The 17135-nt window shown below is 45.7% G+C and overlaps 1 protein-coding gene across 3 annotated transcripts in view; it reads right to left on the reverse strand.

Annotated features, from left to right (window-relative positions):
* Positions 1-13283, reverse strand: part of SEC61A2 (SEC61 translocon subunit alpha 2) — a 41018-nt gene extending 27735 nt beyond the window's left edge. For 2 of the 3 annotated variants that reach the window (XR_004436630.1, XM_033209213.1), the window contains exons 1-3: positions 12986-13283; positions 9642-9709; positions 5856-5921 (exon numbers count right to left, since the gene is read on the reverse strand). Coding sequence is in view for 2 of the 3 variants with exons in the window: in XM_033209213.1 (XP_033065104.1) it covers positions 5856-5921; positions 9642-9709; positions 12986-13268 (417 nt within the window). In the remaining variant the exon portion in view is untranslated. The remainder of the gene's footprint in view (positions 1-5855; positions 5922-9641; positions 9710-12985) is intronic. The other variant, XM_033209214.1, reaches the window with a different exon arrangement.
* Positions 13284-17135: the final 3852 nt, after the last annotated feature.

Consider the following 17135-nt stretch of genomic DNA (forward strand, 5'->3'; position numbering starts at 1 on the left):
CTTCTCAAGACGGTCAACAAAAATCCAAGAAATATTGTACATTCTAAAATAACTAGAAGGGTCCGGGCACAGTGGCTTGCGCCTGTAATCCCAGCACTTTGGGAGGCAGAGGCTCAAGAACTCAGGAGTTCAAGACCAACCTGGCCAACATAGTGAAATCCCATCTCTACTAAAAACACAAAAAAATTAGCCAGGTGTGATGACACGCGCCTGTAATCCCTGCTACTTGGAAGGCTGGGGCACAATAATCACTTGAACCCGGGAAGCGGAGGTTCCAGTGAGCCGAGATGGCACGATGGCACTCCAGCCTGGGCAACGGAGCTGAGACTCCATCTCAAACAAAAACAAAAACCGGCTAAACGGAATACGTCAAATGTTTCCAGCGTAAAGAAAGGACAAGTATTTAAGGTGATGGATATCCTTTACCCTGATTTGATCTTTATACATTATACAAATGCATTAAATTATCACAGGTACACTGAAAATATATACATCAGTTATGTACCAATTAAATACAATAATTTTCTTAAGTGAAGAGAGAGCAGAGTCCAGGCAGCACGTACTGTACTTACCTCAGTTTATCTCACCTCCTACCACTCCCTAAAGAAAACTGACTAGAATCTCTTTGAGATTCAGAGGAAAGAGAATAAAGAAATCTCCCACACCAGGCAGAGCTGCCTAAGTATGAGAAAGAAGAAAAGAAACAGTCTGGCAACTATATAAACGTATTAGAGAAGAAATAATGTAACCTAAGATGCATAAATTAATTTATTACATGAAACAGTCATGTGACGCTGGGCGCAGTGGCTCATGCCTATAATCCCAGCACTCTGGGAGGCCAAGGTGGGCAGATCACTCGAGGTCAGGAGTTCGAGACCTGTTTGGCCAACATGGTAAAACCCCATCTCTACTAAAAATACAAAATAATTAGCTGAGCATGGTGGCTCGTGCCGGTTGTCCCAGCTACTCTAAAGGCCGAGGCAGGAGAATCGAAAAAAAAGAAACAGGCATGCGAAATGTCATTCTTTCTGTTTTCTTCTTGGATTCCTAAACTTTAGCAGCAAAGCCCAAAATATTTATTATCTGAACTTTGACAGAAAAAAAATTCACTGAGCCCTGGATTAGAAGATTGAATATTGTCAATATGGTAATTCTCTTAAATTGACCTATAAATTCAAAGTAACACGAATGATAATCCCAGCAGACTTTCTTGTAGAAATTGACAAGTCGATTTTAAAATCTATATGGAAATAAGAAGGATCTAGAATAGCCACAACAATTCTGAAAAAGAAGAACAAAGTTGGAGTAATGATTGCAAACTGATTATAGGACTTACTAAGAAGTGGCTTACAGTAGGATGGACACATACATAGATCAACAGAGAGCACAGAACAGACTCATGCTTATATGGTTAACCAATTTTCAACAAAGAGGCCTGAGTAATTCAATGGGGAATTTTTCTCAGCAAATGGTGCTGGATACTCATGTAAAAGGAAATGAAAATCAACCCTTACCTCACGCCACACATAAAAATTACCTTGGAACAGATCACAGACCAAAACATACAAGCTAAAACTATAAAATGTTTGGAAGAACACAGGAGACAATCTTCATGACATTAGAATAGGCAAAAATTCCTTAGGAAGCAAAAACTCTAAGCCATCCAAGGAACAAAAAACACATAAACTAAACTTCATCAAAATTTAAAACTCCTGCTGGGCGCAGTGGCACGCGCCTGTAGTCCCAGCTACTCAGGAGGCTGAAGCAGGAGGACTGCTTGAGCCCAGGAGTTCGAGGACAGCCTGGGCCACATGGCAAGAGTCTGTCTCTGAAAAAATATAAAAAGAAAAAAATAAAATGTTTAAACTTCTGTTCTTCAAAAGATACCGTTAAGAAAAAAGGCAAGCCACAGACTGGGAGAAATAATTCCTAATACACACATCTAACAAAGGACTTGTATCCAGAAAATGTAAAAATGTTTATAATTCAATGATGAGACAATAATCAATTTTTTAAATAGGCAAAAGCTTTGCAAAGACACTTTACAAATCTGACACTTTACTCTTCTGATAAATAAACAAGCACTCATAGGCATATGAAGATGTTGCTCAATAGCATTTATCAGGGAAATGCAAATTAAAACCACATGCCTTAGGATGACTACTATTTTTTTGTTTGCTTGTTTTGAGGTGGAGTTTCGCTCTTGTTACCCAGGCTGGAGTGCAATGGCGCCATCTCGGCTAACCGCAACCTCCGCCTCCCCAGTTCAAGTGATTCTCCTGCCTCAGCCTCCCAAGTAGCTGGGATTACAGGTATTTGCCACCATGCCCGGCCAATTTTATATTTTTTTTCTTTTTTTTTTTTTGAGACAGAGTCTCGCTCTGTTTCCCAGGCTGGAGTGCAGTGGCTCGATCTCAGCTCACTGCAAGCTCTGCCTCCTGGGTTCACGCCATTCTCCTGCCTCAGCACCCCGAGTAGCTGGGGCTACAGGCACCTGCCACCACGCCGGCCCAATTTTTTGTAGAGACGGGGTTTCACCATGTTAGCCAGGATGGTCTCAATCTCCTGACCTCGTGATCTGCCTGCCTCAGCCTCCCAAAGTGCTGGATTATAGCCATGAGCCACCACTTCCAGCCCAATTTTGTATTTTTAGTAAAGACGAGGTTTCTCCATGTTGGTCAGGCTGGTCTCGAACTCCCAACCTCAGGTGACCCACCCGCCTCAGCCTTCCAAAGTGCTGGGATTACAGGCATGAGCCACTGCGCCCGGCAAGATGACTACTATTCAAATAATCAAAAATAACAAAAGTAGACCAGGACACAGATCAACTGGAACCCCAAAACGTGGCTGGTGAAAACACAAAATGGGGCAACCAAGAGCTGGGTGTGGTGGCTCACGCCTGGAATCCCAGCACTTTGGGAGGCTGAGGCAGGCAGATCACCTGAGGTCAGGAGTTCAAGACCAGCCTGTCCAACATGGTGAAACCCCAGCTCTACGAAAAATACAAAAATTAGCTGGGCATGATAGCACATGCCTGTAATCCCAGCTACTCAGGAGGCTGAGATAGGAAAATCGCTGGAAACCGGGAGGCGGAGCTTGCAGTGAGCCAAGATCGCACCACTGCACTCCAGCCTGGGCGACCGAGCGAGACTGTCTCCAAACAAACAAACAAACAAACAAGCAAAATGGGGCAACCACTTAGAAAAGAGCTGACAATTTCTTATAAAGCTGAGCATACACTTACTATAAACCCCACAACTGTACTCCTAAGTACTCACCCATGAAAAATATCCACAGAAATACATATTCATGAATGTTCATAGCAAATTAATTTGTTGTAGCCAAAATCTGGAAACAACCCAAACGTCTAACAAGTGAATGAATGAATAAACTGTGATAACTTCATACATTACAACAGTATTCAGAAATAAAAAGGAATGAATTACTGATGTAATGACCATATGAATTAATCTCAAAAAGATTATGATGACATCAGACACTAAAGAATACTACCGTATGATTCTATTTACATGAAGCTCTAGAAAAAACAAATGAAAGTAGAGTAACAGGATGTAGATCAGTGGCGGCCTGGGCCTGTGGAGATTCACTGAGAAAGGTTACAGTGAACTTTGGGGGTGACAGAATGTTCTATATCCACAGAGGTTGCAGTTACGTGGGTGCACAAATTTGTCAAAACTCTCCAAAACGTATGCCTAAAAACAGGTGCACTTTACCGTGTATGTATTATACCTCCATAAGGTTGACTTTTTTTTTTAATGGTGGGGAGAGGAGTTTCTTTTTTTTTTTGAGACGGAGTCTCGCTCTGTCGCCCGGGCTGGAGTGCAGTGGCCGGATCTCAGCTCACTGCAAACTCCGCCTCCCGGGTTCACGCCGTTCTCCTGCCTCAGCCTCCCGAGTAGCTGGGACTACAGGCACCCGCCACCTCGTCCGGCTAGTTTTTTTGTATTTTTTAGTAGAGACGGGGTTTCACTGTGTTAGCCAGGATGGTCTCGATCTCCTGACCTCGTGATCCACCCGTCTCAGCCTCCCAAAGTGCTGGGATTACAGGCTTGAGCCACCGAGCCCGGCCAGGGGAGAGGAGTTTCTAAGATGCTGAAAGTAAATGGTAGAAATATGGATGACTATTCTTTTTTTCTTTGTATTTTTGTTTCTTTAAACTTCTCTCCCTGACTATTTAAAACAAATTTAAAGCAAGTACAGTAGTAAAAGTACTTAAATTATCAGATCATTTCATTTTTCAGAAAGTAAATATAGTTAGTTTTTCTCCAGATTAGGTACCTAATCTGTTCTACTGCTTCCTAATATAATTTTTTAAAAGTTTTACAAGTATTTTAATAGCTTTTCGAACTCCCCAAAAAACCTTGACCTAAATTATCCGGTTTTTATTCATTTATTTATTTGAGATGGCAACTCGCTCTGCTGCCCAGGTTAGAATGCAGTGGCGTGATCTCGGCTCACTGCAACCTCCACTTCCTGGGTTCAAGTGATTCTCCTGCCTCAGCCTCCTGAGTAGCTGGGATTACATGTGCACACCACCATGCCCAGCTAATTTTTGTATTTTTAGTAGAGACAGGGTTTCACCATGTTGACCAGACTGGTCTCAACTCCTGATGTCAAATAATCCGCCTGCCTCGGCCTGCCAAAGTGCTGGGATTATGGGCATGAGCCACCATGCCCATCCACCTTGACCTAAGTTATCTTATTTAATCTTTACAACAACCCTAAAACATAGGCAGATCACATTTCATACTCACACTGTGAAGTTAGCATGTCTGCAAAATTTTATTTGAAAGTATCATTGGGCTGGGTGTGGTGGCTCAGGCGTGTAATCCCAGCCCTGTGGGAGACAGAGGTAGATGTATGGCTTGAGCCCAGGAATTCGAGACCAGCCTGGGCAACATGGCAAAACCCCACCTCTACAAAAAATACCAAAAAAATTAACTGGGTGTGGTGGCTTGTGCCGGTAGTCCCAGCTAGTCAGAAGGCTGATGGGAAGATCACCTGGGTTTGGGGAAGTCAAGGCTGAAGTGATCACTCCAGCCTGAGTGACAGAGTGAGACCTTGTCTCAAAAAAGAAACCAAAAAACAAAAACAAAAAAACACTATCATCGATCGAATTTTAGTAATTTTTAAACATAGTACAACCCAAGATTCTAAAAATTTGGTTTTAGTGTGACCCTTTCCCGGCAAAAGAATTTAAAAATTAGCCAGGCATGGTGGGGCACATCTGCTGGCCTACGTACTAGGGAGGCTGAGGCAGGAGGATCACCTGAGCCTAGGAGCTGGAGACCAGCCTGGGCAACATAGAGACCGCGTCTCATTTAAAAACAAAAAATTGCCAGATAAAAAGGGGTGCAGTGGCTCACGCCTGTAATCCCAGCAATTTGGGAGGCTGAGGCAGGTAGATCACCTGAGGTCAGGAGTTCGTGATAAGCCTGACCAACACAGGAAAACCCCATCTCTACTAAAAATACAAAAATTTGGCTGGGCACGGTGGCTCACGCCTATAATGCCAGCACTTTGGGAGGCTGAGGAAGGTGGATAGCTTGAGGTCAGGAGTTCGAGACTTGGGAGGCCAAGGAAGAAGAATCACTTGAACCCAGGAGGCAGAGGTTACAGTGAGTCGAGATCATGCCTCTGCATCTAGCTTGAGCGACAGAGTGAGACTCCATCTCAGATAAAAATTAATAATAAAAAAATAAAAATAAAATGCTTAATATATTGAGCTCAATGTATTTTTATTTTAACAACAACAACAAAAAATTCTCAAATTCTAACCAATCAAGACCTTAGAACAATGGTAGAGACATTTATTTAACAGTATAATTACATACCTGACAACATACTAAGAAAATGAAGAGCGTTATAGCAGTCCATAGAACCTTCTCTCTAAACTGGATCTGTACAACAAAATAAAAAGAATCATCAATCAAAACCAAGAAACAGCACTTTTTTTGGGGGGGGTGGATTTTTGAGGTTCTTCTTTGGGGCCTAATTCACAAAAGATGGGAATGTCTGTATGTGTTAATAAAGGAAGCATTTTTGTTTATTAGGTACAAAGTTCTATGAACATTTTTTTCTCTCTCATATACACACACACACACACACACACACACACGCACAGATGCTTGTTTTTTTTTTTTTTGAGACGGAGTCTCGCTCTGTCGCCCAGGCTGGAGTGGCACGTGCAGTGGCACGATCTTGGCTCACTGCAAGCTCCACCTCCCAGGTTTACGCCATTCTCCTGCCTCAGCCTCCCGAGTAGCTGCAACTACAGGCACCCACCACCACGCCCAGCTAATTTTTTGTATTTTGGAGACGGGGTTTCATCATTCACAGGATGGTTTCGATCTCCTGACATTGTGATCCACCCGCCTCGGCCTCCCAAAGTACTGGCATTACAGGCATGAGCCACTGCGCCTGGCCCACAGATGCTTCTTGATGACTGGATAAAGAAGATATGCTATATGTAAATAATGAAATACTTTTGAGCCATGAAAAGAATTAAACCATGTCCCTTGCAGCAACCTGGATGAAACTGGAGGAGATTATCTTAAGTGAAATTACTCAGAAGTGGAAAATCAAACACTGTGGGTTCTCACTTAAAAAGTAGCAGCTAGCCGGGCACAGTGGCTCACGCCTGTAATCCCAGCACTTCGGAAAACTGAGGCGGGCGGATCACCAGGTCAGGAGTTCAAGACCGGCCTGACCAATATGGTGAAACCCCGTCTCTCTAAAAATACAAATATATATATATATATAAAAGCCGGGTGTGATGGTGCATGCCTGTAACCCCAGCTACTCAGGAGGCTGAGGCAGAACTGCTTGAATCTGGGAGGTGGAGGTTGCAGTGAGCCAAGATCATGCCACTGCACTCCAGCCTGGGAGACAAGAGCGAAACTCCGTCTCAAAAAAAAAAAAAAAGGAGGAGCTAGGCCTGGCATGGTGGCTCATGCCTGTAATCCCAGCACTTTGGGAGGCCAAGGTGGGCATATCACGAGGTCAGGAGATCAAGACCATCCTGGCTAACACAGTGAAACCCCGTCTCCACTAAAAATACAAAAAATTAGCCGGGCTTGCTGGCCGCCACCTGTAGTCCCAGTTACTCCGGAGGCTGAGGCAGGAGAATGGTGTGAAGCCGGGAGGCGGAGCTTGGAGTGAACCGAGATTGTGCCACTGCACTCCAGCCTGGGCAACAGAGCAAGACTCCATCTCAAAAAAAAAAAAAAAAAAAGTAGGAGCTAAACAATGTGTACACAGGGACACAGAGTATGGAATGATAGACAGTGGAGACTCCAAAGGGTACAAAGGTGGCAGGAAAAGATGGATGATGAGAAATTACTTAATGTGTACAATGAACGTTATTTGAGTGATGGATAGACTCAAAGCCCAGACTGCCACTACACAATACATCCATGTAACAAAACAAATTTAAAAAGATAAATATATTCTAAAAAATTAAGCTCTCTTATATTTGTATTTTTTAAATCTACTGAGGGAAGAATTTTCAAATCTAGATTTTTCAGTTTCTCTTTTACTTCAAAATTTTTACCTTAAATATTTTGATTTTATTATTATTTCAAATTTTACTTTAAGTTCTAGGATACATGTGCTGAACGTGCTGGTGTGTTACTTAGGCAGACATATGCCATGGTGGTTTGCTGCACCCATCAACTCATCATCTAGGTTTAAAGCCCTGTATGCATTAGGTATTTGTCCTAATGCTCTCCCTCCCCTTTCCCCTTACCCCCGACAGGCCCTCCCAGTGTGTGATGTTCCCCTCCCTGTGTCCATGTGTTCTCACTGTTCAACTCCCATTTATGAGTGAGAACATTCGGTGTTTGGTTTTTGAAACAGCAAATTGAAAGCACAAATCCACACAAAAACATAATTAATGTTCTCCATCGTGACATCCTATTATACACTCTTAAATGCCCCTTTTTCCTTTTTGAAGTACCATCTTAGGTGTGTATATATATGTGTGTATATATATATACACACCTTTTTTTTTTTGAGACAGAGCCTCGCCCTGTTGCCCAGGCTGGAGTGCAGTGGTACAATCTCGGCTCACTGCAACCTCTGCCCCACCAGGTTCAAGCAATTCTCCTGCCTCAGCCTCCCAAGAAACTGGGACTACAGGCACACGCCACCATGCCCAGCTAATTTTTTTGTATTTTTAGTAGAGTCAGGGTTTCACCATGTTGGTGAGGATGGTCTCCGTATCTTGACCACCCGCCTCGGCCTCCCAAAGTGCTGGGATTACAGGTGTGAGCCACGGCACCGGCCTAGATTGTTTTTTAATGTCCCTTTCACCTTAGTAGCAGCTACAACAAACAGCTGAACTTCCTGAATACAAGTTTCTTTACTTTTCATAAAAAAGGTAATTTCAATACAGGCAGTTCTCATCTGCATTGTATAGTGTTAAATGAAACTGAAAAGGAGCCAAAGCAAAACAGAGATCCAATGTGCACGTGACTCGGTGAATACTGCACTATGTGAAGGTAGGCCTGCTGGTGACAGTGCCATATATGAATATTTTATAGACTGCAAAGCCAGGGTTTCTCAGAATGCCTTAAATGTAAATGGAACAACTATTTTTACAAACTCAAAGCAATAAAAAAATACTTCTAGCTGGGTGCAGTGGCTCATCCCTGTAATCCCAGCACTTTGGGAGGCCGAGACAGGAGGATCACGAGGTCAGGAGATCGAGACTATCCTGGCTAACATGGCTAAACCCCATCTCTACTAAAAATATAAAAAAATTAGCCGGGCATGGTGGTGGGTGCCTGCAGTCCCAGCTACTCGGGAGGCTGAGGCCAGAGAATGGCGTGAACCCGGGAGGCGGAGCTTGCAGTGAGCTGAGATCGCGCCACTGCACTCTAGCCCAGGTGACAGAGTGAGACTCCATCCCAAATAAATAAATAAATAAATACTTCTAAATCAAATAGTAAGTTTAAAATTTTTTACCTATTTCTATATCCCTATTCCTATGAGTTTGATGAGAAATTTGTAGTTTGATGAAGAATTTCTAGAAACTGGCCAATCTAGAATTAACAGTATTTCCAGAATTTAAATACCTTAACTCTGAGAGTTTGCAATGATAGAAGAACGATTTCACCCAGTCACAATATCTTCTGAATGCATTCCTGTCATTTTTCTTTCCAATGAATGAATCAAGAAATGGGAGGTACGTATTTGCACAAATGCAATTCATTTACATAAAACAGCTGTACTCATCAAAATCTACCCAGCGGACCGGGTTATTTCTAGTCCAGTGGGTCACATCATTAGCAAACACAATACACACTCTATACTACAGGATTTATGAAGGATCACTACAGACAGGAGAACACTCTGTCTTAACTAACACACAGGCCGAAGAAACAGTTTGGAAACGTCACAACTTAAAGAACAGTCATTTTTGAAAGCATGAGATAATCTATCTAGATTTAAACAGATTTATATTAGTTTTATTCACTTTGTGCCTCTTGCAAGGAGGATGAGCACCAATAGTTTTTCAATTACCAACAGAGAAGGACTGAGGAAAGGAAATGAATTGTGCTGGTTTAGTAGGATAAGTCCTTGAGCTACCCTCTATATTACTAAAATATTATACTTACTTTCCTTTCCGGTTTCTGAATTTCTGGTAGAACTGCACAGAATGGTTTGATAACTTCTAAAAATTTGACTGTAAAAAGAAAAAGAATAAATGTCCCTATTATTATAAAGTTAAAAAAATCTTTCTAGAGACTCAAACACAAATATTCTCTTTCACCAGCAATTCACCCCATCCTTACAGCCTCAAATTAAAAAATCATACTGTTCTCCATCTCAAATGATACGTAAAGGAAGAGATATCATTCAAGAGACAAAAAAGTCCAAATGGTTTGATGGCTAGTCAGCAGAAGCAAAGTAATCCAAGCAATCTTTTTCCAAAACTTTACTTCCTCACACTTGTATCCAATCATTTTATATACAGAGAAAGGCGGCTGTTCAAAGGGCATCATGACATCAAAAAGGGAGCAAATGTACTCTACCGTGGTACCCACGAGACAACGCATGATAGAAGAAAGCAGGTATCAGAGGAGGAAGACAGGAGGGTGCCTTCTGCACTCAGGAAGTACAATAGGAAATGGGCTCTTCTGCAGAGAACTGGCTTAAACAACTGAAAGATGCCGAAATGCGTAGGTGACAAAAAAATCATGCAACCACCTCCTATAGTCAACTTTTTTTTTTTGAGACAGTGTCTCGCTGTGTTGGCCAGTGGCACGACCTCGGCTCAGTGCAATCACCGCCTCCCAGGTTCAAGTGATTCTCCTGCCTCAGCCTCCCAAGTAGCTGGGATTACAGGCGCGTGTCACCATGCCTGGCTAATTTTTGTATTTTTACTAGAGATGGGATTTCACCATGGTGGCCAGGCTTGTCGCAAACTCCTAACATCAAGTGTTCCTCCCATCTCAGCCTCCCAAAGTGCTGGGATTACAGGCATGAACCATGGCACCTGGCCCCTATAGTTAGCTGTTTTTGTTTTGTTTTGTTTTTGAGACGGATTCTCTCTCTGTCGCCCAGGCTGGAGTGCAGTGGTGCCATCTCCGCTCACTGCAAGCTCCGCCCCTCTGCGTTCAAGCAATTCTCCTGCCTCAGCCTCCTGAGTAGCTGGGAATACAGGTGCGCAGCACCATGCCTGGCTAATTTTTGTAGTTTAGTAGAGATGGGGTTTCACCACGTTGGTCAGGCTGGTATCGAACTCCTGACCTCGTGATCCACCCATCTCGGCCTCCCAAAGTGCTGGGATTACAGGCGTGAGCCACGGCACCCGGCCTCTATAGTTAACTTTTTAAAGTATGTAGGCCAGGCACGGTGGCTCACGCCTGTAATCCTAGCACTTTGGGAGGCCGAGGCGGGCGGATCACAAGGTCAGCATATAGAGACCATCCTGGCTAACACGTGAAACCCCGTCTCTACTAAAAATACAAAAAACAAATTATTGGGGTGTGGTGGCGGGTGCCTGTAGTCCCAGCTACTCAGGAGACTGAGGCAGGAGAATGGCGTGAACCCAGGAGGCGGAGCTTGCAGTAAGCCGAGTTCCAGCCACTGCACTCCAGCCTGGGTGACAGAGCGAGACTCTGTCTCAAAAAAAAAAGTATGTAATCTCTGCTTCATTTCATCAGACCACATTTCATTGCCTGGTAACTCTCCCAGGTAATATCAAAGTACCTGCTTATGTAAAATAACCCAGAGAATTTACAATTACATTTCATCAGAAAGTACTGTTTTCCCAGACTAGTCTTGTAGTATATAAAGGTAAGATAAATCAAGGTTCTTTAAGGATAGACGCTGTCTTCTGGTGTGGCTTAAGTCAAGTTCTGCCAGAGAACTGAAGGGTGAAAATGACAATCTCTCAAGCAAGCTTCTGTCCTTTGCCAAAGGGTCTGCAATGTGGAGAAAGACAAGCCGCAGCTAGGTATTAATTAGGCTCTGCGGCTCTTCTTCCCCTACAGACACTGGCTTCTGTATACTAACATCCCAAAACTGTCTTAAAGCTGACATGAGTGATTACGTTTCTGCAGTTGCCTAAAGTTGATTTTACTATATATTTTTTAAAAGCCTCTACAAATGATGGGCAGTCACTGATGTTTGTTTGCTTGTTTGTTTCGAGACGGGAGTTTCACTCTATCGCCCAGGCTTGAAGTGCAGTGGCAGGATCTCAGCTCACTGCAACCTCTGCCTCCTGGGTTCAAGGGATTCTCCTGCCTCAGCTTCCTGAGGAGCTGGGATTACAGGCGCCCACCACCACACCAGGCTAATTTTTATATTTAGTAGAGACGGGGGTTCATCATGTTGGCCAGGCTGGTCTCGAACTTCTGACCTCCGGTGATCCGCCCTCCTCGGCCTCCCAAAGTGCTGGGATTACAGGCGTGAGCCTCTGCGCCCCACCAGTCACTGATGTTTGACAGAAGGATTCACTAATTGTCATAGGCAGATGTTTGTTACCCAAGTACTATTAGGTTGGTGCTAAAGTAACCGGTTTTTCAAAACTAATTGAAAACCGCAATTACTTTTGCAGCAACCTAATATTTTGGACTTCCTGGAAAGTAAATCTGAATTATGACAGCATTCATCGCTAACGCAAAACAAGTATCAATCACATCAGGAGACTTCCTAGAATCTCTCCATCCCTCTTCCCCTCCACCTCAATCCCAGCCACTCGGATTTCTTGACACTTCATGATCATCTATAAGGGGTATTCATGTTCAAGCAAAGCTTTTGGCTGCCCCCTGTCTATCCTTGTGATGCAGAATTTTACCAAGGGTCTCTCCTACTCCTTTCTAATTTCCCCCAAATGTCCACTAGTTGGCCAATGGGTGCCCTGCTTGGATATGCACGGCCCATTCATCTAACGAACATCTTCAGGGCTATGCAAGTAGTTGCGCGCACATATGTGGGGTTGAGTGTTAGGGGGAGGGCCCTGAAAAACATTCCTATAACATAAGGCCTCGTCCCTAAGGCTTATACAACCTTACAGTTTTCAGTAAGCGCTACAGAATGAACAGTCTAAGGAAAACGCTGTTACCAACGCACTCCTTTCCTCCCTAAAACACACGCCATGCATCACTTTTTTAAAAATTAAACGAGTTAAGGGAGCTTTATCCAACACAACATGCCAAGGAAGGATGACGAGGGAATAAAAATACGAGATTTCTTTAACTCCTGAAAAATTAAAAAGTGGTCTAGGTTCACCCGGTGCCCTAACTCCCCGCCCCCAAAACCAATGGCCTCCCAGCGCCATCTCGCCCTCTATCGAACGCAAACCCCGGGCCTCCGGGTCCCGGTACCCGCCGGGCAAGGCCTCGCACGTCTAGGGGAGCCTAGGCAGAGGCCCCCAGCCCGTGCCCTTCCGCAGCGGCCCGGAGCGGCCCGCGCATCCCCGGTTCGCACGACTCCGAGCGAGCGCCGGCCTCACCGCCCGCAGCCCAGGCAGGGCCTGCGTTCCTGGCCAGAGCCCCTCTCCAGCCGCCGCTACTCACTGCCCATGACTGCTGCTGGGGAGGCCCAAGGGGGAACTGCGGACTCGGCGGTGCCTTCGCTCGGCCCCCGCGGCTCGGGCCTCGGTACCGATACTGCCGGCCCCGCGCAGGCTCCGCCCAACCCCGCGCAGGCTCCGCCCCCGCCACGTGACCCGCGCGCCTGCCCGGCCCAGCCCCGCCGCCAGGCCGGCCGTTGGACGACGTCCGCTGCGTTGCCATGGTGACCACGGGCGCCCCGAGAGGCACGGCTGGGGCCGGCAGTCGCGTGGCGTGGGAGCTGCGCGGAAGCCGAGGCTACCGGGTTCTTCGTCGCCTATAGGCTTTCCCGGCTCAGTGTGGAGAAGCCGCCGTTTCCTCGCGCGCCACGGCCGACCCAGGCCTCCTGGGCACCCTTCGGGGAGGCCGCGATCCCGGCGCTGCCGGAGTAGCGCGGGGAACACGGTTCTGGCCCCGAGGCCTAGGGCTGAGCCGCTGAGAGCGGACAGGACCGAACCAATCTTATTTTACTTCCTTTTTTTTTTTTTTTTTTTGAGACGGAGTCTCGCTCTGTCGCCCAGGCTGGAGTGCAGTGGTGCGATCTCGACTCACTGCAAGCTCCGCCTCCCGGGTTCACGCCATTCTCCTGCCTAAGCCTCCCAGGTAGCTGGGACTACAGCCGCCTGCCACCACGCCTGGCTAATTTTTTTGTATTCTTAGTAGAGACGAGGTTTCACCGTGTTGGCCAGGATGGTCTCCATCTCCTGACCTCGTGATCCGCCCCTATCGGCCTCCCAAAATGCTGGGATTACAGGCTTGAGCCACCGCGTCCAGGCGCTTCCTTCTTATCGTTACCTCTTGGAAGTTTGTAAAAATTTTTGACACGTCGTTGTGTATAGTTAACAGTTATGAACTCCTCTGTCTCGACATAAGCTAGGCCCCTCCATCTTCTCCAAAACACAGAGATCAGGATCGTACGCCTCCTACCGTGGAACAATTTTCCTGAAGCCACTGTTCTCTTTTTTCTTTCTTTCCTTTCTTTTTTTTTTTTTTAAGAGCCGGTCTTGCTCTGTGGCTCAGGTTGGAATGGAGTGCAGTGACACAATCATAGCTCACTGCTGCGTCCAACTCCCAGTCTCAAGCGACCTTCCCACCTCAGCCTCCAGAGTAGCTGGGACCAGCAGGTCTGCGCCATCAAACTCAGCTGATCTTTGTATTTTTTGTAGAGATGGAGTCTTGCTATGTTGCCCATGCTGGTCTAGAACTCCTGAGCTCAAGCAATCCAGCTGTCTCAGCCTCCCAAAGTGCTGGGATTACAGGCATGGACCACCACAACTGGCCTCAAGAATCTGTTCTAATGTTCAGACCTATGTCCATGAAATAAATTATGTATTTCAGGGGGTGTGCAATTTAGGTCCAGCTTGCACGGGTCTCTGCTGTATTTGAGGTCAGCTGGGACAGCCCCAGGGCTGGGGACTGGAATGATCAGGTGGCTCCCTCACTCCCCAGTCTGGCACTGGGTGCTGGTGTCAGCTCCAGCACCTCCAGATGCCTTCTCCAAGTGGCCCGGGCTTCCTCACAATGCGGTAGCTAGCGTCCAAGGGATGTCCTCAGAACTGAACCAGCATCTTTTACTGCATTGTGTTTGTAGGGGCAGCCACAAGTCCTAGGGACACCTCCTCTAGGGGAGATTGTGGCAAGATTCTGGAAGAACATGTGGGATTCAAAATACTGCTGTGGGAATTTCTGGAAAATCCAATCTGCCACAGTAATCATCTCCCATCCTGTTAATTCATCCTTACCTCACTCTACTTTGTATTAGTCATTTTTATACTTGCCTATCTCCCCTGCTATGCAGTAAACGTCTAGATGGAGTGGGCGTTCTTACTTTTTCTACTATGTACAATAGCCTGCAAAATGATTGACTTAAGTACAGTTTTGACACTAAATTACGAGCTAATTTCATGAATGCAATATCCTTTCAATAAAGATGCACTAAATTCCAGCCTGGGCAACACAGTGAGACCACGTCTCTGTGAAAGGTAAAAAAAAAAAAAAAAAAAAAATCAGCTGGGCATGGTGGTTTACACCTGTTGTCCCAGCTTGTCAGGAGGCCTCAGGAGGATGGCTTGAGCCCTGGAGGCAGAGGTTGCAGTGAGCTGAAATCACACCACGGTACCCCAGCAGTGAGTGGGGGACAGAGGGAAGCAGCAGGAAAGATGCACTAAATTGAAAATATCACAGAAGGTGAAGAGTATCCTGTGCCTCTTTTTTTTTTTTTTTTTTTGAGACGGAGTCTCGCTCTGTCGCCCAGGCTGGAGTGCAGTGGCCGGATCTCAGCTCACTACAAGCTCCGCCTCCCGGGTTCACGCCATTCTCCTGCCTCAGCCTCCCGAGTAGCTGGGACTACAGGCGCCCGCCACCTCGCCCGGCTAGTTTTTTTGTATTTTTTAGTAGAGACGGGGTTTCACCATGTTAGCCAGGATGGTCTCGATCTCCTGACCTCGTGATCCGCCCGTCTCGGCCTCCCAAAGTGCTGGGATTACAGGCTTGAGCCACCGCGCCCGGCCTCCTGTGCCTCTTTTTACTGCCTATTTCTGGGATAGTTCCATGGTTCAGGTAAGAGGCTGGGAATGAGCTTTGACACTCTGGATAAACTTTGTGAATTACCCTTCCACCATTCTTTTTTTTCTCTGAGACAGAATCTCACTCTGTCACTGGGCTGGAGTGCAGTGGCCAATCTCAACTCACTGCAGCCTCCGCCTCCGAGGTTCAAGTGATTCTCCTGCCTCAGCCTCCCGAGCAGTTGAGATTACAGGCACACGCCACCTTGCCTGGCTAAGTTTGTATTTTTAGTAGAGACGGGGTTTCACCATGTTGGCCAGGCTGGTCTTGAACTGCTGACCTCAAGTGAGCCGTTCTTACTCTGCCTGCCTTAGCCTCCCAAAGTGCTAGGATTACAGGCATGAGCCACTGTTCTTGTCCCCTTCCACCATTTTTTCTGCCACTACATGCCACCCAGGGCTTTTACTTGTTTAACTGCAATGCGCCACCTCGTCTGCATCCATCCAGACTCTCACTCTACCTTGATCTTTCATTGTTTTAGCGCATCCAACAAGAAAATGTCTCTATGTATAAAATGCGTTGTCTGCTCAAACAGATTGTTAGCCCATTGAGGACAGTGGGCAACCCATTTTGTCTTTTACTTCTGTGTATTTCTAAGGTCCATAAAAATGCAATATAGGGAAGATGTCAATAAAGTATTTCTCCATGAAATACCACTTTACTCTTAAAAGGTCATTTCTGGTGTTCAGTTCAATTCTAGCTGGTTCCCCATATGAGTCAAAGAAAACAGGGACATGATACTAAAGTAATATCAATTTAATTTTTTTTTTTTTCTTGAGACAGGGTCTCACTCTGTCACCCACCCAGGCTGGGGTGAAATGGCGCTGTATCGGCTCATTGCAACCTATGCCTCCCCGGTTCAAGCGCTCTGCCTTCCTCAGCCTCTCAAAGAGCTGGGATTACAGGCGTGAGCCACTGTGCACCCTGTTTAATTTTGTATCTACTATTATTTTTCACAGTAGGGGTCTCACTCTGTTGCCTAAGCTGGAGTGCAATGGTGAGATCATAGCTCACTGCAGCCTCGAAGTCCTTGGTTCAAAGGATCTTTTCACCTCAGACTCTGGAGTTACTGGGACTACAGGCATGTGCCACTGGCCTGACTTAGACAATTTTTAAAAATTAGACTGGGTATGGTGGCTCATGCCTGTAATTCCAGCACTTTGGGAGGTCAAGGCGGGAAAATCATTTGAGACCAGGAGTTTGTGACCAGCCTGGGCAATATAGTGAGACCTAGTCTCTACAAGAAAAAAAAAAAAAAATTGTTTAATTAGCAGGGCGTAGTGGCAGGCACATTAGTCCTAGCTATTTGGGGGCCTGAGGTGGGATGAACACTTGAGCTCAGGAATTCGAGGCTGCAGTGAACCATAATCATGCCACTGCACTCCAGCCTGAGGGACAGAGTGAGACCCTGTCTCTAAATAAATAAATAAATAAAATTGCAGTTGGCAGCGAGGAAAGGCATCTGCTTTAGATTGCACTTTATCA

This window comes from Trachypithecus francoisi, unplaced genomic scaffold (assembly GCF_009764315.1).
Source record: "Trachypithecus francoisi isolate TF-2019V2 unplaced genomic scaffold, Tfra_2.0 Lachesis_group9, whole genome shotgun sequence".
Classification (NCBI taxonomy): Eukaryota; Metazoa; Chordata; class Mammalia; order Primates; family Cercopithecidae; genus Trachypithecus; species Trachypithecus francoisi.